This window comes from Salvelinus fontinalis, chromosome 9 (assembly GCF_029448725.1).
Source record: "Salvelinus fontinalis isolate EN_2023a chromosome 9, ASM2944872v1, whole genome shotgun sequence".
NCBI classification, from domain to species: Eukaryota; Metazoa; Chordata; class Actinopteri; order Salmoniformes; family Salmonidae; genus Salvelinus; species Salvelinus fontinalis.
This window is the reverse complement of record NC_074673.1, coordinates 20374428-20396881: the sequence shown is the minus strand read 5'-3', so window position 1 is coordinate 20396881 and position 22454 is coordinate 20374428. Positions and strand designations below refer to the sequence as shown.

General features: G+C 43.7%; 1 protein-coding gene across 2 annotated transcripts; it reads right to left on the bottom strand.

Moving 5' to 3' along the window:
• Positions 1-1195: 1195 nt before the first annotated feature.
• On the bottom strand, positions 1196-22193 carry si:dkey-234i14.6 (uncharacterized). 2 transcript variants are annotated; one of them, XM_055933675.1, is made up of 5 exons: positions 21099-22193; positions 10508-10684; positions 5126-5335; positions 3123-3336; positions 1196-2510 (listed from the first exon to the last, which is right to left on the bottom strand). In XM_055933675.1, the coding sequence occupies exons 1-5, from the start codon at positions 21606-21608 to the stop codon at positions 2332-2334; spliced, it is 1290 nt and encodes a 429-aa protein (XP_055789650.1). In that variant the 5' UTR covers positions 21609-22193; the 3' UTR covers positions 1196-2331. The 2 variants fall into 2 exon arrangements, with proteins under 2 accessions (XP_055789650.1, XP_055789651.1); XM_055933676.1 differs by lacking the exon at positions 10508-10684.
• Positions 22194-22454: the final 261 nt, after the last annotated feature.

The window sequence follows — 22454 nt, the reverse complement described above, 5'->3', positions numbered from 1 at the left end:
ATAAGAACCCCTGATTTGACAGGAGTAGCTGAACAGCAGTGAGTGGCCTGGGCCCTACTGGTCACAGTCAGATCCACACATACTTAGCTCTCTACTGAGGACCTGGATGGAGAAACTCAAGGTAAGAGAGATAAGATAAAGAACCACAATCTCACTGCAGAGATAAAATGTCACTAAATTACAACTGATAGCTCTCTCCTCTCTCCTCTCTCTTTCCCTGTTTCGTTCTCTCTGCAGTAGCCTGTTCTGAGTGCCAAGGACATAGAGGTTGACCTCAGTATCTCAAAACATGAACCATCTCTGTGTGCTGATGCAGGTGAGACCCAGTCAGACCATATACCCGCGTTTAATCATATCATGGCTTACTTTACGGTCTTCAATCTCCTCTTACGTTCATCAAAGATGTTGAAAGCATCAGCAACTAGCGTGTGTGTGTGTGGTCCCAGCAGCCTCACATCATGTCCTGTTTACTGGGCTATGTGGGTCAGGTGACCAGCCTGTGTCCTCAGAGAAAGGAGGCCGCGCTACGACGCCTGATATGAGCATTCACCAAGGTGAGAAAGAGAGATATTGTGTGGCAGTCGTAGTGCTTGATGACATCTAACTATTGTTCTGTGTCCAATATTGCCCTCTAGAGGAGATGGAGAGCAATGCAGCCCTGAGGAGAACGCTCATGTCCAGCATCAAACAAACATTCCATAACCAGAATTCCTTCATACGGACAATAGACTACACAGCAAACTGCTCAAGAGGAGGAAATAAACTATTGAGTGGTTGATGGGTTAATCGGTTGTACAAACTTAACACACCTTTTGTATGAAGAGTCAAAGGTTTAAGTTTCCAGTGTTTTCTTTTCTATGATTAGGGGCAGTAGGCTCTTAACTGTGGTTGTGGAGCTTGGATAGAGTGTAGATGCTAGGAACAGGTAAGCATGGCCATGATTCTGATACTGGTGGTTAAATGTACAGCATACTCTGTCTTTACAGTGCATAATGCAAATATGTGTACATTTAACCTAATCCTTGTGTGTTTTATTTTAGTTATTTTACAATATTTAGTTGGTGGGGGGGAGCAGTACTACACTTTTAAAAGTGCAAAGCTTCTCTTGTGATACAGAATTATGTCCTAACGTCTAAAATACCACTAGATTACATTATCACCTAACTATGAACTACATACTGTACATAGAAACCTGTGATTTATAAGACCATATATTTTATTAAACAAACAAACAATATCCATAGAAAGAGTACAATCTTCACTTGTATCAGTCCGGTGTGGTAATGACTGATTAAGCCAGTACTTATGGCACTTCAACATGATACCTTCTCCCACATGTGTTACTACTTAGTCAATCATCTTCATCCACATTGGAACATAATGCCATAATAAGCTCCTTCCACATCTTCCTGTGGAACTATGGGTGCATAATCCCAAAAGTACAAACTGGCTTCCTCTCCTTGTCTCCTTTCCTTCATCTGCACATATTGCGTTCATCTATCCTGCCTTTTTATATTAGTGGAGATGAGGAGAGACCTACTTCAGATGTTTTCTGCCTGCCACTCAGCTTCCTTCAACAATACTAAAAGTCCTAATCAGAGGCAGTTCTATAATCTTCAAAGCTACTCAAACAGCAGTAAAGGGGTTGTAACAACAGAATCCATTTGTTTCTGGCTAATGGCCAAGGTTTGTGAGTTGTACGATGCACCAGGCACATACCAAAGGTGTCAAAAACACAGAATTACAGTAAGATGCTGTACTGAATATCTCACAAGACAGGTCACTCCACCGGAAAAATAATCAACCCCATCACATGATTCAAGTTTCAGTTAAACCCACAGTACATCAAGTGCAAGACTGCATCTCAATGCTCTTTAACAGCTTCCTGTCCATCATCCAGCTATCTGAAACTACAGGATTGGTTGGATGAGGGAAGGTAAGGGAAGGAAGCCACTGTAGAACACCGAGACACTCCCATCCCTGAAATTAAACACTGACATGTGCGCTTTGGTCCTCACGGCAGACCATACATAAAGGCTATAGATCTTGGAAATAATGTGTTTGATTTATTTGATACCATTCCCCTTATTCCACTCCAGCCATTACCACGAGCCTGTCTTCCCCAATTAAGGTGCCACCAACCTCCTGTACATTCATCCATAGAGTCTGTTTCCTGTTCAGAACCCTCTCTGTGCTCCTGATCCATGGGCCCACGATGGTAAAGCAGCTTTTTTACATTTAATGTAAAAGCCACTTTTCTCTTTCAGCTGAAACAGGGACACTAGAGACAGTGTCCCACTCCGCCCCCATGTGTGTGTGTTCTCCCTGCTGTCACTCGAACATGGTGTGTGCCAGACCAGTCTGCCTGAAGGTCTCGGCCACCTGTCTGGAGTGCTGGATCTTGGCGGACAAGGCCTCCAACATGTCATTCTGGTCCACAGCCGTGGCCGTGTGGTAGATAAATGTCCCCAAGGACTCAAGACCCCTCATCCCCAGGTTCACCCCACAACCTGGTCGGAGGGGGGGGGGGGGGGGGGGGGGACAAAGATACATTTTATCAGTGCTGTGAGTTGAATATCTATCAAACATAGTGAGAAGAAGAATCTGAAATCATGAGGTCTTGGGAGAGATGTGATATCTTACTCTTATCATAGGTACTGAAAATATGAGAGATAAAACAAATCAAAAGGCGTTATTAATTTCATAAACCCCTCATTAATAAAAAACGGTTAAACGTAGCCTAAAAGACACTGAAAGGTACTCTAAAAGATGCTGAAATGTTGTAAAGTAAAAAGCAGCCTCAGAGAGATGGAGAAATTGATTTTCAGAGGATAAAATGGCATTCAGTACAGTAGTGAGTCACACCACTTCATCTCACCCATCCATTTCTCTCTCCTTCTCAAGTGTCTTCATGCTCTAAAAATAGGGGCCCCTTGACAACAAAGGTGATTTATTTTACCTATGGGAAAACCAAGCACTCTGTTGATGATGATGATGATGATGAAGTCAATGAGTTACACATACCTGCATTGGTGATACCACAGAAGTTGAGCACTGCGACAAGTGAGGCCAGAACATTTTTGTGTACCAATGTAAGCTGATGTCAGGGCGTTTGCGTGTACCTGTGTCGAAGTTGAGCACCCGTACCGCCTCCCCCTCCACGGTCACAGACACATTGTCTCCCTCTATGTAGGCGGCACTGACTCTCCGGTGAGACAGCTGGATGTCAAATAGACGTCTACTGCACTGCATGCGGTGCAGTGTCAGGTCATTGAGACGGGGCTCGATGTCGGTCTTATACGCATTAAACGACTGGTGGAAGATGTTCTTCATGATCTAGAGGGAGAGAAAACCAGAGATGAGTCATGGAACAGAATGGGTTTTGTAGGCTCGCCCCTAATTTATGTGTGCACTGTTACCTGGAGTTGCATGTCAAAAAGTCCAGGAACAAAGGACAATGCCCAAGGCCTAGTCAGCCCTTCCCACTCTAAGGGGCCAAAGTGTATCTCTCTGTTACAGTATCCAGAGACTGACTATTGAATATGATAGAGTAATACTATAGTATCCATGTCTGGTATCTCTCTGAAACTTGTTCACTAAGGATAACTCTGTGCTCTCTACAGTATATTGATGTATGATCTCTGTGGTTACTTGTATCTGCATAGAGTGTTATGGTCCTCTCGGGAATTCTGTCTTATTTACATTGGTCTCATCCCCCACACAAGCTTGTAAATGCTGTGACACCCCATGGAGATTGGGCCTTGGTGGTCAGGTTGCACTGTAATCTTGGTATTGTTTACTTGGTCAATGGTGGTTGGTTTAGGGTTGATAGGTTACACACTACAGTTTTATAGTCTGTAGAAACAGAAACACCACCCACCCAGCCAGCCAAGGGCTGGATAAAAAAATCTGGTGTGGCCAAGACAAAGACAAAGCAACTGAAGATCCTCTTTGAGAAAAAGAGGGACCTGAGTGATTGTAACTGACAGCCCAGGTTGTCAGTGCAAGACCATGTTAGCTCATGGGCTCAGATTTGTTGCTCAAACCAAGAGCATAGTCCAGTGAGCTACCTCTGCCATACAAACAAACTGCGGTGCCTACCAGAGTCAATTGTACAGGAATATAATCAGGACATTTTATTATTATCCATTTATGTTCTGGAAGACAGTGAAACTTGTCAGTGGAACAGTGGAAAACACATCTCTGACCCTCCTCTGACGTCTGCTCTGTTATCACGTTGATTGTAAAACAATTACAGCCATGAAATGAATGATTCCCCCTTATTCCTTTCTCTGTCTTCTACTCTCTTCCTCTCTGTGACACTGCTGTGCTCTCCACTCATCTGTCCTTCGGCCTACACCAGGACAGTCATCCGTAACCAAGTAACAGCATACGTGTGTGTGTGTGTGTTCTACATGGAACAAAATAAGGGTTGTCCTATGGGGACAGCCTAGGAACAATTTTTTCTAAGAGCGTCCAGATGGCCCCTCCAGCCCCACACACACACAAGCACGCACACACACACACACACACACACACACACACACACACACACACACACACACACACACACACACACACACACACACACACACACACACACACACACACACACACACACACACACACACACACACACACACACACACACACACACACACACACACACACACACACACACACACACACACACACACGGCTTTGCTCTGTGTAATCAACAGACTAACACAGTGTGGTCAGGGGTCATATGCTGGAAAGGTGTGAGGTAAGTAGGTGTAAAAAGCGACTCTGTGGCCAGGGTCATTATTAGAAATACAGTAAATTAGTCTGGCCAAGCAGGGAGACAAGGCTCATACACACATGCATGGAAGGGCACAGAAAATATACTGTGATCACAGCATTCATTATTGGATGATTGATTCATTCATTTTCTGTCCATTTGTTTTCTAAACCTCAGTTTATTTATGTTGCTAAGCAGACAGTGGCAAGCCTGAAGAATAGGTCTTGGCTCTAGGTGTTGGCTAGTGGTCCCAACCCAGGTCCTCGGGAAATGTGCAGGGAATTGGTATGGAACAGATGCTCTGTGCTGTCATCAGAAATAGACACTGCCTGCTAGGGTCTTTACCGAGGAGTTAGCTGTGTGTCGGAGGAAGCGGACCATCTTGGTGTCTGAGGCGGGGCAGACCAGAGCCATGTAGCGGTTCCGGAAGGTTCCGTAGATCTTGAGGTGGAACCCTGGCTTGACGGCAGAGCTTTTCGGCTCCCTGAGAGCCTCCACTCCGTACGCAGACAAGTCGAAGAACAGGCTGTGGGCTCGGATCTCTGGGGTGGGCACCTGGAGATGAAAAGGAGAGGGATGTCAGTGTGTGTGTAAGAGAGATAGAGGAAGAGAGAGAGGGAGCAACAGATGCATTTAATTTAGATTAATTTAGAGTGCAGAGTGCAGAGAGAAGAAATCACTGTCATACTTACCATCATCAGTATAGCAATAACATAAAACTACTTAGAGAGAACTGTTAAAAAACCTTCATAGATTCAATGATACGTTCTTATCCTGTAAAACTGTTTAAACCATGTCATCGTTGAATACTCGTTTCTGATTGGTGTGAAGGGCATTATAGAGCAAGCATTATTTCCCTATAACGCACAGTATAACAGCACGGTATAATTCAATGGCTATACACTGAGTATACCAAACATTAGGAACACCTTCCCAATATTGAGTTGCCTTCGATGGCCACTGGTACACTGGAGAAGTGTGCGCTTCATAGATAAATCCCGGTTTCAACTGTACCAGGCAGATGGCAGACAGCGTGTACGGTGTACTGTGGGAGAGCGGTTTTCTGATGTCAATGTTGTGAACAGAGTGCCCCGTGGTGGAGGTGGAGGTGGGGTTATGGTATGGGTAGGCATAAGCTACAAACAACGAACACAATTGCATTTTATCAATGGCAATTTGAATGCACGAGATCCTGAGTCCCATTGTCGTGTGATTCATCCTCCGCGGTCACCTCATGTTTCAGCATAAAGCACGGCCCCATGTCGCAAGGATCTGTACACAATTCCTGTATCCTGAAAAAGTCCCAGTTCTTCCATGGCCTGCATTCTCACCCGAAATGTCACCCGTTGAGCCTGTTTGGGATACTGTGCATCAACGTGTACGACAGTGTGTTCCAGTTCCCGCCAATATCCAGCAACTTCGCAGAGCCATTGAAGAGGAGTGGGACAACATTCCACAGGCCATAATCAACAGCCCAACCAACTCTATGCGACAGAGATGTGTCGCGCTGCATGAGGCAAATGGTGGTTACACCAGATACCGGCACGCCCCTACCTTAAGGTATCTGTGATCAACAGATGCATATCTGTATCCCCAGTCATGTGAAATCCATAGAAATGTATTTATTTCAATTGACTGATTTCCTTATAACTGTAAGTCTGTAAAATCTTTTAAATTGTTGCATGTTGCGTTTATATTTTTGTTCAGTGTATGTTTGAGCTGCTTTTGAAAGCATACGTTGAATTGAAAATATTACTGACATTGTTGAATTCGATTTTCATAACACCAAGCTAGGGGTACGTTCGTAAATTCGTCTGTTATTCTGCGCTTTTGCACACTCAGATGAGAGTGCTCTGAAATTGGAGTAGATAGCCAGAGCGAATTTACGAACAAGTCCTAGGACTGATGGTTTGGTTAGCTAAACAAGCAAGTCTGTTTGGTTGGTTACCAAGGCAACTAATGTGGCTGTGCTAGCTACCTCAGTGGATGTTGAACATATTTTTACCTGCAAATGAACAAATTTCTTGCAGCAAATGTGTTAAATTGTAGGCATGGTATAAAAAGTATAATCAACTCAGTAGTCTATGCGTTCTCAACTCGGGGGTCTATGCGTTCTCAACTCGGGGGTCTATGCGTTCTCAACTCGGGGGTCTATGCGTTCTCAACTCAGTAGTCTATGCGTTCTCAACTCGGTGGTCTATGCGTTCTCAACTCGGGGGTCTATGCCTTCTCAACTCGGGGGTCTATGCATTCTCAACTCGGGGGTCTATGCGTTCTCAACTCAGTAGTCTATGCGTTCTCAACTCGGGGGTCTATGCGTTCTCAACTCAGTAGTCTATGCGTTCTCAACTCGGGGGTCTATGCGTTCTCAACTCGGGGGTCTATGCGTTCTCAACTCGGGGGTCTATGTGTTCTCAACTTGGGGGTCTATGCTTTCTCAACTCAGTAGTCTATGCGTTCTCAACTCGGGGGTCTATGTGTTCTCAACTTGGGGGTCTATGCGTTCTCCGTGGAAGGTTAGTTCACACCTTCCATATCATTCATTATTTTCCATAGAACGCATAGCCCGTAGTTGATTCTCCCTTACATATCAACAATTAACTAATTATGACATGGTATTAGTACAGTAAATGTGCTTCAGATATTGAATATATATATATATATATATATATATATATATATATATATATATATATATATCACTTGATGTTGCCCTCCATACCACCCTTTTCCCCTCTCTGCTCTCTACCTCTCTCACTCTCTCTCTTTCTATGTGACCCCTATATATATATATATATATATATCTCACTTGATGTTGCCCTCCATACCACCCTTTTCCCCTCTCTGCTCTCCACCTCTCTCACTCTCTCTCTTTCTATGTGACCCCTTTTCCACCCCATAAAGGGTGTTTAATCCTATAACCCCCCCCCCCCCCCCCCCATCAATGACATGAACCAGACCAGTGTGATCCAACAGTGTTTACCACTGCAGAGGAGAGAGCGGGGTGGGTAAACAGGTCATATCCTCTGAGCTAAATTCATTAACTAACGGAAACGGCCAGCGAGAGATAGATAAGTTAAGTAGTGATTGGAAGTCACAGCTGTGTGAATCTGTCCCTGTGGAGAGGATGTAGCTGGAGCACAATAAGACAACAGAATAAACCCATGAGGAACACAAACAGGTCTCTGAGAAACAGATGTGACACATCACTTCTACTGCTCAACCTTATGAAACACTGACCTGACATAGCCTTGGATAGAACAAGTGGTTTCTCTCTCTCTCGTGCGCACTCTCTCGCTCTCTCATATTTGTGTTTTACATTGTTTGCATTGCTATTACATCTGTGCCCACAGCCCTGTCTTTATTATGAGAATAAACTGTGTCTTATCAGTGTTTTTCCTGGTGGCTGGTTAGCTATGCAGGACGTGTGATGACTGCTTATGTAAATATGATCCAGGTGCCTATCTCTCCCTGCAGGGCAGCCAAGAGTCTGTGTCTGTTTATTACTTAGGAGACCATCTAAATTGTCTAGAAGGGCTTCCTCGCCGCATCTGCTCACCATCTTCACTGATCAAACCTAGCCAATGTGTAAGCAATATAGTGGATGCCTATTATATCTACAATTTGCATTCACCAGACCAGTTCTTTCATGTCAATGTAGTTGAAGGAAAGAAGATAATGAGAGTAGGCTATTTTAGAGTACTGACAATTATGTTCTAGAACCAGTAAGAGAGAATCATCATGAATGAAGACATTTCTGGTGCCAGAATTGTACCTATAATGAACCCAAGTTGAGTTAACTTTCAGTTTTATAAAACATTAATTTCACATGAAAGGAAAATGGCATGTTGCAGTATGAAGTGCCTCTAACTTGTCTTTGAGAAACTTCCCAACCAGCAATATAGTTCCTCATGCTCTTTCAGCAGGTATAGGGGCAGAGATAAAACATGAACAAAGGCTCCCAAAACACCCAGTACCGTACGTTCTTTAACAAACTGCAACGCTCTCAGTATGGTCGTTAGATGTACACTTGTACACATGAAATTGTGTCATTCCAAACTTTATCCACAACGTTATGTTCCATTTTGTGTGACCTGAGTGGTTCCCCCTATCCAGCTGTGCTGCTTCTCCATGTAGCATGCGCATGACCACAGAAAGAAGTATCGCTCAAGTCCCACTACACTGACAATGTTGTTGTTTCCTTTGTTCATGTTTTATCTCTAACTGTAACTGCTGAACGAGCATGAGGAAGTATATCTCTAACTGTAACTGCTGAACGAGCATGAGGAAGTATATCTCTAACTGTAACTGCTGAACGAGCATGAGGAAGTATATCTCTAACTGTAACTGCTGAACGAGCATGAGGAAGTATATCTCTAACTGTAACTGCTGAACGAGCATGAGGAAGTATATCTCTAACTGTAACTGCTGAACGAGCATGAGGAAGTATATCTCTAACTGTAACTGCTGAACGAGCATGAGGAAGTATATCTCTAACTGTAACTGCTGAACGAGCATGAGGAAGTATATCTCTAACTGTAACTGCTGAACGAGCATGAGGAAGTATGTCTCTAACTGTAACTGCTGAACGAGCATGAGGAAGTATATCTCTAACTGTAACTGCTGAACGAGCATGAGGAAGTATATCTCTAACTGTAACTGCTGAACGAGCATGAGGAAGTATATCTCTAACTGTAACTGCTGAACGAGCATGAGGAAGTATATCTCTAACTGTAACTGCTGAACGAGCATGAGGAAGTATATCTCTAACTGTAACTGCTGAACGAGCATGAGGAAGTATATCTTTAACTGTAACTGCTGAACGAGCATGAGGAAGTATATCTCTGGTGGGGTAAGTTTCTCAAAAAAAGCGTCTGCGCATTTCTATAACATGCCAATTTACATCAAAAACATTGATTTGTTCAAATTAAGTGATCCTCTCCTTTAAAGACACACAGTAAACACATCAGAGTTCATACAGACAGAGGAGACAGCTGTTGCTTAGCAGATCTTGTTGTGCTGATAGCTGCCTATGTCATCATCCTGTCTGTATTTCCTCTGTTTCCTCTGTTCCTTCATTATCCCGTCATTCATTTCTTCCTTCCTTCCTCCCCTCCGCTGCTCCCAGTAACACCACTAACTCATCACACCATCCACACTCTGGTTGCCATGACTGATGACCTTTGGCCCAGGAACATCAGAGTTGATGACATCACAGTCAGGCAACAGATGAGGACCAAGACAGTACACGGCCTGAGGGCCTAACAAGCCTGACATACAGTACAGTAACACCTGCTGTACACCTGATAACATCAATATAATTCAAAAGGGGCTTCAGCCTGTCACTGACTACTTTTATCTGTGGATGGATCTCAATGTTCCCATAGAGTGCAATAAGCTCTATACTGTGTACTTAAGGAGATGTTCAGATTACCATAAACACACCAAGGGCAGGTTTGACAGACCAACATGGAACAGGGCCATATTGCTAGTATAGACAGTGCCTATGGCCATTCTACAGAGCTGTTTTATATAGGAGTTAAATACGGTATTGTATTCAGCTGTGGATCACCAGGGCTCTGTTTGATCTGTGTGTGTGTGTGTGTGTGTGTGTGTGTGTGTGTGTGTGTGTGTGTGTGTGTGTGTGTGTGTGTGTGTGTGTGTGTGTGTGTGTGTGTGTGTGTGTGTGTGTGCGTGTGTGTGTGTGTGTGTGTGTGTTTGTCTGACCTGTCTCTGGTCCAGTCTCTCTATAGTGGCATTAGCCCCGTATGCGTGGCAGGACTCTACAGTGTAGTCAGAGCTGATACCCAGCACAGAGCATGAGTCCCCACACGACCCATCAGCCACCACGATCACACGCGGCCAATCAGAACCCGGGATCTTCCGCAGGTACTCCTCTGTGAACTGATAAACAGGAAGAACAGATCAAGAAAGAGACAGAGAGAGAGAGAGAGAGAGGGGGGGGGGGTGGATAATTTTTTAGGCCGTTATTGTAAATAAGAATTTCTTCTTAACTGACTTGCCTCGTTAAATAATGGTTCAATAAAATAAAATAAAAATGTTTATACCCTCCCTTTCTATCCCTCTTTCTGTCTAAACAAACATGCTTATCCTAAAAGTTGTACGACATCATCAGAGACATACCAGTCATACAGCTTAAAGGATTACACTTACACCCCTGTCCATGTGCCCACATGCAAGGTACTTAACCCTAATTGCTCCAGGGTTGCCGTTGATAATGGCTGACCCTGGCCGTAACCCCACTCTCCGAGGGTGTCTGAGGGGGAGTTGGGATATGCAAAAAAACACATTTCCAAAAACACATGAAATAGGACAAATATAAGCACCCACCTAATTATTATTATGATGAGGAGTATTATTGTTATTATTATCTACAATACCAAACAATAACAGCCCTATGTTTGAGACAACTTTGTGTGTCTGTGTGTGTGCTTGCGTAGGGTGCAGCCGTGCGTGTGTCTGTGTCCGGCTGGCTCTGATATCCTGGTTTGTTTAGGTAGTGGTTCATGTCTGTGATAAGGCTAAGTGTCCAGAGCAATAGAGCAGGGCAGTGATCTGGTGTAAACACTATCACACACGCACACACAGACAACTGTTGATTAAAACAAATACTAAATATTGTTAGTTTATACAGAATAAATACCTGATAACAGGAATAGAGGAATGAATAATACAGATAGAAAATAATAGTCAGAGACAGAGAGAGACAGAGAGCGAGAGACAAAGAGAGAGAGAGAGAGTGAGAGAAAGAGAGACAGAGACAGAAAGAGAGAAACAGAGAGAAAGAGAGAGAACGACCGGGGTACTGCAGGCAGCTGTTAGAATCTAAATTATCCTTATAACTTATTCTGTGGCGATTCTAAAATAATCGGTTCAAGGACATACACTATATATGCTAAAGTATGTGGACACCCCTTCAAATAAGTGGATTTGACTATTTCAGCCACAACAGTTGCTGACAGGTGTATAAAATCGCGCACAGAGCCATACAATTTCCATAGACAAACATTGGCAGTAGAAAGACCTTACTAAAGAGCTGAGTGCGAGCCAGGCCTAACCGCCCAACATCTGTGCCCGACCTCACTAATGCTTTTGTGGCTGAATGGAAGCAAGTCCCCGCAGCAATGTTCCAGCATCTAGTGTAAAGCCTTCCCAGAAGAGTGGACGCTGTTATAGCATTAAAGTGTGACTAACTCCATATTAATGCTGATGACTTTGAAATTAGATATACGACGAGCAGGTGTCCACATACGTTCGGCCATGTAGTGTACATCTGGTGTAATAGAAGCAACTATTGGCACCATGATTGTCTTAGCATTTTTTGTTTATTGACATTAATATTTCTCAAGAAGATTTTTCCCATTCACTATAATGGGGGATCCTGCTTTTCTATAAACAACAGCCTGCAGAACCGCGGTTGGCCTTGAACATCTTTGGCTTCAATGAGAGGGAGAAGTCATTCTCCCCTGGTGTGTGTCCAACAATAAACTCAATCAGGTTTGAGCCAGTGATGGCTGAGAGTCGAGGCTAAGACGTGTTAAATCCATTCAGACTACAGAGAACTGGTGATTTAAAAGGCCTGCCATTCATTCACAGATCCCACCGCCTGGGACTAAACCAATGATCAAGCACTCCTGTCTAATAATGGCTATGGACAGGACGCTTCAGAATTGTCAATGTTCTTTAATGATGCAGAACATTGTTCCGATCAAAGATATGCTTGACCTTGACGTTCACCTGCTTTAATGCATAAACATGGAGTGAGTCACTGGATCGCCAGGAAGGCAGCAGGGAGAGGAGGGTGAACCAGGGGTGGACAGCTCTCAAGGGCTGCACTGTCTACTGGCCTTCATTCCTACCTTTAATCAGATACTGATTAACCAATGGGGATTATTATTGCCATGGCAATAGGTAGTGATTTATTCATTACGAATGTCATGAAGTGATCAAAAGGCACTGGTGTGAACTGAGAAACTCTGGCCAGCCAGCAAACAGATAAGGCCTTTAAGGCAGTGATCCTCAACACTGCTTCTTGAGAGCTGCAGACTGCATGTTTTTGTTCCAGCTCAGCAATAAAACACATGATTCAGCTAATCAAGGGGACAATGATCAGTTGATTAACTGAATGAGGTGTGATGGCACTAAGCTGGGACAAAAACCTGCAATACTACTGTGGCTCTAGAGGAGCAGGACTGAGGGTCTCTGCCTTTCAGAATAGAGAGAGCCTGAGGACACATATTTTCCAGGTTATGTTGTGTCAGCAGATAAGCCCAGCTTTAGTGAATGTGATCATAATTTTGCCATTATATAATGATGTGCTATAAGCCCTAGTACTGTAGGCTGCCATCATTCTACCATTGTTTAATGCTGTAATGCAGAGAAAGGCTTAGGGAGATTTATGCAATGAGTGGTACGGTAATCTGCATCAGATCACATTTACCAGTGACTCTTTAAAACCAACTATACATCAGATGTGTATCTATCAGGTGGTGATGTATAGTCACTGAATCACAGGCTATTCTATAGAACAGCATGGTGGCTGGTTACATTTTTTAAACTAAAGAGTGAACAATCATATGATCCTAAATACATATTCAATATCTATATACAGTTGAAGTCGGAAGTTTACATACACTTAGGTTGGAGTCATTAAAACTTGTTTTTCAACCACTCCACACATTTCTTGTTAACAAAGTATCATTTTTGCAAGTCGGTTAGGACATCTACTTTGTGCACGACACATTACATTTTTCCAACAATTGTTTACAGACAGATTATTTCACTTATAATTCACTGTATCACAATTCCAGTGGGTCAGAAGTTTACATACACTTAGTTGACTGTGCCTTTAAACAGCTTGGAAAATTCCAGAAAATTATGTCATGGCTTTAGAAGCTTCTGATAGGCTAACTGACATCATTTGAGTCAATTGGAGGTGTATCTTTGCATGAATTTCAAGGCCTACCTTCAAACTCAGTGCCTCTTTGCTTGACATCATGGGAAAATCAAAATAAATCAGCCAAGACCTCAGAAAAAAAATTGTGGACCTCCACAAGTCTGGTTCATCCTTGGGAGCAATTTCCAAACGCCTGAAAGTACAACGTTCATCTGTACAAACAATAGTATGCAAGTATAAATACCATGGGACCACGCAGCCGTCATACGGCTCAGGAAGGAGACACGTTCTGTCTCCTAGAGATGAATGTATTTTGGTGCAAAAAGTGCAAATCATTCCCAGAACAACAGCAAAGGACCTTGTGAAGATACTGGAGGAAACAGGTAGAAACGTATCTATATCCACAGTAAAACGAGTCCTATATCGACATAACCTAAAATGCCGCTCAGCAAGGAAGAAGCTACTGCTCCAAAACCGCCATAAAAACGGCAGACTACGGTTTGCAACTGCACATGGAGACAAAGATTGTACTTTTTGGAGAATTGCCCTCTGGTCTGATGAAACAAAAATATAACTGTTTGGCCATAATGACCATTGTTATGTTTGGAGGAAAAGGGGGAGGCTTGCAAGCTGAAAGACACCATCCCAACCGTGAAGCACGGTGGTGGCAGTATCATGTTGTGGGGGTGCTTTGCTGCAGGTGGGACTGGTGCACTTCACAAAATAGAAATATATGTGGATATATTGAAGCAACATCTCAAGACATCAGTCAGGAAGTTAAAGCTTGGTCGCAAATGGGTCTTCAAAATGGACAATGACCCCAAGCATTCTTCCAAAGTGGTGGCAAAATGGCTTAAGGACAACAAAGTCAAGGTAATTGGAGTGGCCATCACAAAGCCCTGACCTCAATCCTATAGAACATTTGTGGGCAGAACTGAAAAAGTGTGTGCGAGCAAGGAGGCCTACAAACCTGACTCAGTTACACCAGCTCTGTCAGGAGGAATGGGCCAAAATTCACCCAACTTAATGTGGGAAGCTTATGGAAGATTACTGGAAACGTTTGACCCAAGTTAAACAATTTTAAGGCAATGCTACCAAATACTAATTGAGTGTATGTAAACTTCTGACCCACTGGGAACGTGATGAAAGAAATAAAAGCTGAAATAAATCATTCTCTCTGCTATTATACTGACATTTCATATTCTTAAAATAAAGTGGTGATCCTAGCTGACCTAAGACAGGGAATTTTTATTAGGATTAAATGTCAGGAATTGTGAAAAACTGAGTTTAAATATATTTGGCTAAGGTGTATGTAAACTTCCGACTTCAACTGTATCTATATCTTTTTGGTTACTACATGATTCCATGTGTGTTATTTCATAGTTGTGATGTCTTCACTATTATTCTACAATGTAGAAAATAGTAAATATATAGAAAAACCCTGGAATAAGTAGGTGTGTCCAAACTTTTGACACATACTGTATACACACACTGAACAAAAATATAAACAACAATTTCAAAGATTTTGCTTAGTTACAGTTAATACAAGGAAATCAGTCAATTTAAATAGATAAATTAGGCCCTAATCTATGGATTTCACATGACTGGAAATACAGACATGCATCTGTTGTAAGATGGCGCCGGAGAAGAAGGCAGACGATTTACATGTGTTATTTTGTTTGTTTATTTGCGGTTTTTGTAACTTATTTTTTTACTTATTTTGTACATAATGTTGCTGCTACCATCTCTTATGACCGAAAATAACTTCTAGACATCAGGATTGCGATTATTCACCACGGACTATCAGAATCCTTTTTTTCCTTTCACGACTCTGTCGAGCCCAACGCGAAAGATATACTGCTTCCCCGGGAACAGGCCCTGATCCCCATGATCTGCGTGAAGAGGAGGCGGAGAAAGAGGGTCCGAAGGGCGGGCTGTCTTCTGAGAATTCGAAGGCGATCGAATAAACCCCCACTTCCCTCCATTCTGCGAGCAAATGTGCAATCCTTGGAGAATAAAATCGACTAGTTACACGGAAGATTAAACTACCAACGGGACATTAAAAACTAACACCTTATGCTTCACGGAGTCGTGGCTGAACGACGACAACATCAACATACAGTTGGTTGGTTATCTTCTTATGGCTGAAAGGGCAGTAATGAGTAGCTTGGATGAAAGGTGCACAGAGGTGCCCAGAGTAAACGGTCTGCTCCTATGTCATAGTTGCTAATATATGCATATTATTATTAGTATTGAATAGAAAACACTCTGAAGTTTCTAAAACTGTTTGAATTATGTCTGTGAGTATAACAGAACTCATATGGCAGGCTAAAACCTGAGAAGTTCCACTCTCTGTTTGGATATTTTCTGGGGGTGCCAGATTTTCAACCAAGCTCTCATTGAAAATACAGAGAGATATGTATGGGTTTTCACTTCCTACGGCTTCCACTAGATGTCAGCAGTCAATAGAACTTTGGAACTGTGGACCTGGGATTCCTAGGACTGCATTCTGATGAAGTTCATCAAAGGTAAGGAAACATTTATCATGTATTTTCTGGTTTCTGTTGAGTCCAACATGGCGGCTAATTTGGCTATTGTTCTGAGCTCCGTCTCAGATTATTGCATGGTTTATTTTTCCGTAAAGTTTTTTTGAAATCTGACACAGCGGTTGCATTAAGGAGAGGTATATCTATAATTCCATGTGTATAACTTGTATTATCATCTACATTTATGATGAGTATTTCTGTTGAAACGATGTGGCTATGCAAAATCACTTGATGTTTTTGCAACTAGTGAATCTAACGCGCCAATGTAAACTCAGATTTTTTTATATAAATATGAACTTTATCAAACAAAAGATGCATGTATTGTGTAACATGAAGTCCTATGAGTGTCATCTGATGAAGATAATCAAAGGTTAGTGATTCATTTTATCTCTATTTCTGGTTTTTGTGAAAGCTATCTTTCGCTGGAAAAGTTGCTGTGCTTATTGTGGTTTTGTGGTGACCTAACATAATCGTTTGTAGTGCTTTCGCTGAAAAGCCTATTTGAAATCGGACACTTTGGTGGGATTAACAACAAGATTACCTTTAAAATGATATAAGACACATGAATGTCTGAGGAAGTTTAATTATGAGATTTCTGTTTTTTGAATTTGGCGTCCTGCACTGTCACTGGCTGCTGTCATACCAAATTTCTATCAGCATGTTAAATGTGCAACCAGAGGAAAAAGAACTCTGGACCACCTATACTCCACACACAGAGCGTCACGTTCTGACCATAGTTCTTGTGTGTTTTACTTGTTTTAGTGTTGGTCAGGACGTGAGCTGGGTGGGAATTCTATGTTGTGTGTCTAGTTTGTCTGTTTCTATGTTTGGCCTAATATAGTTCTCAATCAGAGGCAGGTGTTTTGTGTTGTCTCTGATTGGGAATCATATTTAGGTGGCTTGTTTTGTGTTGGGGTTTGTGGGTGATTGTCTTCTGTCTTTGTGTTCTGCACCAGATAGGACTGTCTCGGTTTTCACATTTATTGTTTTGTATTTTGTATAGTGTTCACGTTATCGTCTCTGTGTTTATTAAACATGTTGAACACTAGCCGCGCTGCATTTTGGTCCTCTCCTTCACCAACGGAAGAAAACCGTTACACAGAGACACATACAAAGCTCTCCCTCACCCTCCATTTGGCAAATATGACCATAATGCTATTCTCCTGATTCCTGCTTACAAGCTCAAATTGAAGCAGGAAGCACCAGTGACTAGATCAATAAAAAGTGGTCAGATGAAGCAGATGCTAAGCTACAGGACTGTTTTGCTAGCACAGACTGGAATATACTCCGGGATTACTCCAATGGCATTGAGGAGTACACCACATCAGTCATTGGCTTCATCAATAAGTGCATCGATGACGTCATCCCCATAGTGACCGGACGTACATACGCCAACCAGAAGCCATGGATTACAGGCAACATCCGCACTGAGCTAAAGGCTAGAGCTGCCGCTGTCAAGGAGCGGGACTCTAACCCAGAAGCTTATAAGAAATCCCGCTATGCCCTCCGACGAACCATCAAACAGACAAAGCGTCAATACAGGATTAAGATTGAATCGTACTACACCGGCTCTGACGTTCGTCGGATGTGGCAGGCCATGCAAACCATTACAGACTACAGAGGGAAGCACAGCCGAGATCTGCCCTATAACACGAGCCTACCAGACGAGCTAAACTACTTCTATGCTCGCTTCGAGGTAAATAACACTGAAACATGAATGAGAGTACCAACTGTTCCGGAAGACGCGCTCTATGCAGCCGATGTAAGACCTTTAAACAGGTCAACATTCACAAGGTCGCTGGGCCACACCAGGATGTGTACTGCGAGCATGTGCTGACCAACTGGCAAGTGTCTTCACTGACATTTTCAACCCCTCCCTGTCCCTGTTCGAGTCTGTAATACCAACATGTTTTAAGCAGACCACCATAGTGCCTGTGCCCAAGAACACTAAGGTACCCTGCCCAAATGACTACCGACCTGTAGCACTCACTTCTGTAGCCATGAAGTGCTTTGAAAGGCTGGTCATGGCTCACATCAACACCCTCATCCCAGAAACCCGAGACACACACCAATTTGCAAACCGCCCCAACAGATCCACAGATGATGCAATCTCTATTGCACTCCACACTACCCTTTCTCACCTGGACAGAAGGAACACCAATGTTCAACACCAAAGTGCCCTCAAAGCTCATCACTAAGCTAAGGACCCTGGGACTAAACACCCTCTGCAACTGGATCCTGGACTTCCTGACGGGCCGCCCCCAGGTGATAAGTGTAGGTAACAACACATCCTCCACGCTGATCCTCAACATAGGGACCCCGCAGTGGTGCGTGCTCAGTCCTCTCCTGTACTCCCTGTTCTCTCATGACGACATGGCCAGGCACGACTCCAACACCATCATTTAATTTGCCGATGACACAACAGTGGTAGGCCTGATCACTGACAACGAGACAGGCTATAGGGAGGAGGGCAGAGACCTGGCCGTGTGGTGCCAGGACAACAACCTCTCCCTCAACATGATCAAGACACAGGAGATGATTGTGGACTACAGGAAAGGAGGACCGAGCACGCCCCCATTCTCATCGACGGGGCTGCAGTGGAGCAGGTTGAGAGCTTCAAGTTTCTTGGTGGCCACATCACCAACAAACTATCATGGTCCAAGCACACCAAGACAGTCGTGAAGAGGGCACGACAAACCTATTCCCACTCAGGAGACTGAAAAGATTTGGCATGGGTCCTCAGATCCTCAAAAGGTTCTACAGCTGCACCATCGAGAACATCCTGACTAGTTGCATCACTGCCTGGTATGGCAACTGCTCGGCCTTAGACCGCAAGGCACTACAGAGGGTAGTGCGAACGGCCCAGTACATCACTGGGGCCAAGCTTCCTGCCATCCAGGACACACACACAGTGCTCCATCTCTGAATCACGTGCACCTCTGATTCGTTGATGTCATACTCTTACATTCTTTGATGTCATAGTCATACATTTTTGGACGTCAAATTCTTGACATTTTTGGAAGTTGAACACCTGAACACTTCAACTCAGACTGAGATCTATGGACTATTTTCCTATATGGCACCTTGTATATCTGTATATACAGTGGGGAGAACAAGTATTTGATACACTGCCGATTTTGCAGGTTTTTCTACTTACAAAGCATGTAGAGGTCTGTAATTTTTTATCATAGGTACACTTCAACTGTGAGAGACGGAACCTAAAACAAAAATCCAGAAAATCACATTGTATGATTTTTAAGTAATTAATTTGCATTTTATTGCATGACATAAGTATTTGATCACCTACCAACCAGTAAGAATTCCGGCTCTCACAGACCTGTTAGTTTTTCTTTAAGAAGCCCTCCTGTTCTCCACTCATTACCTGTATTAACTGCACCTGTTTGAACTCGTTACCTGTATAAAAGACACCTGTCCACACAATCAAACAGACTCCAACCTCTCCACAATGGCCAAGACCAAAGAGCTGTGTAATGACATCAGGGATAAAATTGTAGACCTGCACAAGGCTGGGATGGGCTACAGGACAATAGGCAAGCAGCTTGGTGAGAAGGCAACAACTGTTGGCGCAATTATTAGAAAATGGAAGAAGTTCAAGATGACGGTCAACCACCCTCGGTCTGGGGCTCCATGCAAGATCTCACCTCGTGGGGCATCAATGATCATGAGGAAGGTGAGGGATCAGCACAGAACTACACGGCAGGACCTGGTAAATGACCCGAAGAGAGCTGGGACCACAGTCTCAAAGAAAACCATTAGTAACACACTACGCCGTCATGGATTAAAATCCTGCAGCGCACGCAAGGTCCCGCTGCTCAAGCCAGCGCATGTCCAGGCCCGTCGGAAGTTTGCCAATGACCATCTGGATGATCCAGAGAAGGAATGGGAGAAGGTCATGTGGTCTGATGAGACAAAAATAGAGCTTTCTGGTCTAAACTCCACTCGCCGTGATTGGAGGAAGAAGAAGGATGAGTACAACTCCAAGAACACCATTCCAACCGTGAAGCATGGAGGTGGAAACATCATTCTTTGGGGATGCTTTTCTGCTAAGGGGACAGGACGACTGCACCGTATTGAGGGGAGGATGGATGGGGCCATGTATCACGAGATCTTGGCCAACAACCTCCTTCCCTCAGTAAGTGCTTTGAAGATGGGTCGTGGCTGGGTCTTCCAGCATGACAACGACCCGAAACACACAGCCAGGGCAACTAAGGAGTGGCTCCGTAAGAAGCATCTCAGCATCTCATCTCTGGCCTAGCCAGTCTCCAGACCTGAACCCAATAGAAAATCTTTGGAGGGAGCTGAAAGTCCGTATTGCCCAGCGACAGCCCCGAGATCTGGAGAAGGTCTGTATGGAGGAGTGGGCCAAAATCCCTGCTGCAGTGTGTGCAAACCTGGTCAAGAACTACAGGAAACGTATGATCTCTGTAATTGCAAACAAAGGTTTCTGTACCAAATATTAAGTTCTGCTTTTCTGATGTATCAAATACTTATGTCATGCAATAAAATCCAAATTAATTACTTAAAAATCATACAATGTGATTTTCTGGATTTTTGTTTTAGATTCCATCTCTCAGAGTTGAAGTGTACCTATGATACAAATGACAGACCTCTACATGCTTTTTAAGTAGGAAAACCTGCAAAATCGGCAATGTATCCAATACTTGTTCTCCCCACTGTATATTCAATATATATATGCTTGTCAGAGTGATGCTTGTCAGAGTGTAACCCCCCCTATTGTTCTCTCTCTCTATATATAGAACGTACAAATAATGTGACAAGTAATGCATTTTTTTCAATAAAGGTTTAGAAATAAATGGAAATATATGTAGTGTACCTTCGTTCCCAGCTGAACCTTGATTTCCACCTTCTGTCTCTTCTGCTCCAGAATGCTGAGCAGGTACTCTTGAAACACTCCTATCTTCGTGAAGAAGTGCTCGTTGTGCCAGCAGCCCTCCATGTTATCAAAGTCCACCCCCAGTTCGAGCAGGAACTCCACACTGCGCGGGTCCAGGGCAATCTGCTGGGGGCGGCAGAGCAGCGCCGTGCGGTACCTCTCATCCAGCAGCGTGAGCTTCAGCACCTTCCCCGAGCGAACAGCGACTAGCGCGGCCGTTAGCCCCACGGGACCCGAGCCCACTATTAGAACCGAGATCCGGGCCCGCCATTGCCTGATCCCGTCCAGGCTCACTTTGACCACCACGTAAAACACAACGGCCACCAGAGTGCTGAGCGCGGTGTCGTAGGCTAGAGCACGGTACTGTTCCTCTGTTTTCTCCTTGTTGATGCTGTTGAGTCCGGTGCTCTCCGTCTGCAGCCCGTCCATGCTGTGGCTAGATATGAGCATTTATCACTTAGACTTGTTGGAGGTAGAGAGAGCTTTCTTACATGCGCACTGTCACGTTACTGTCGCCTTGGTCAGTGCTCTCCAGCAGAGAGAGAAACGCAGCGTCTCTCCACACAGACCCATCCACTCAACGAGACCAGCTGCGACCAAACAGACATTCTCTTCTCTTCTCCCGCAAGTAAAGTCACAGTTGGCTAGACGACCCAGGAATGACACTGTTGTGAATAAATTATTAAATCAGTTGCGATGTATTTCAAAACCATAAAACAAAATAACTGACCGAAAAAGCGATACTGTATCGCTTTACCGTCTATCTCCAGCCGCGGTAAGTGTAGCACTTACACGTTAACGAGCGCCGGGCGTTCTGTCCTGTGGTCACAATCAGGTCCTGCAACAAGTTCAGAGGGCATAAACTCAAAAGAATCCAGTTTCACCCGAGTGTAAAATAAGTAATCCGTTTGAATAGGGTCTAATTGACTTTGACTGTGAGTGAATGTGTAGGCTATTTTCAGACAAATATGCATCCCACTAATATTGTTCATCTGGCCAGTGGCCACATTGCTTCCAGCCCTCTATGTGACCTGCTGCAACACTAACTGCAGTCTGTCTGCAGGTCTGGGCAATCAGCTCTGGGTTTATTTCAGGGACTATTGATTCTCTGTCTAAAACCAGGCATGTCGATTAGCTCCGACCTCTATCTCTCTCTGTAATGACATGGCTGTAACCTAAAACACCATCAGTATATATTGCGGTTGGCCTCCCCAGTAGAGAGTGTGGTGGAATTATTGTAATCAAAAGGAGAGACTTTTAAGATTTCTTCAAAACAATCCAACTTTATTATTTAAT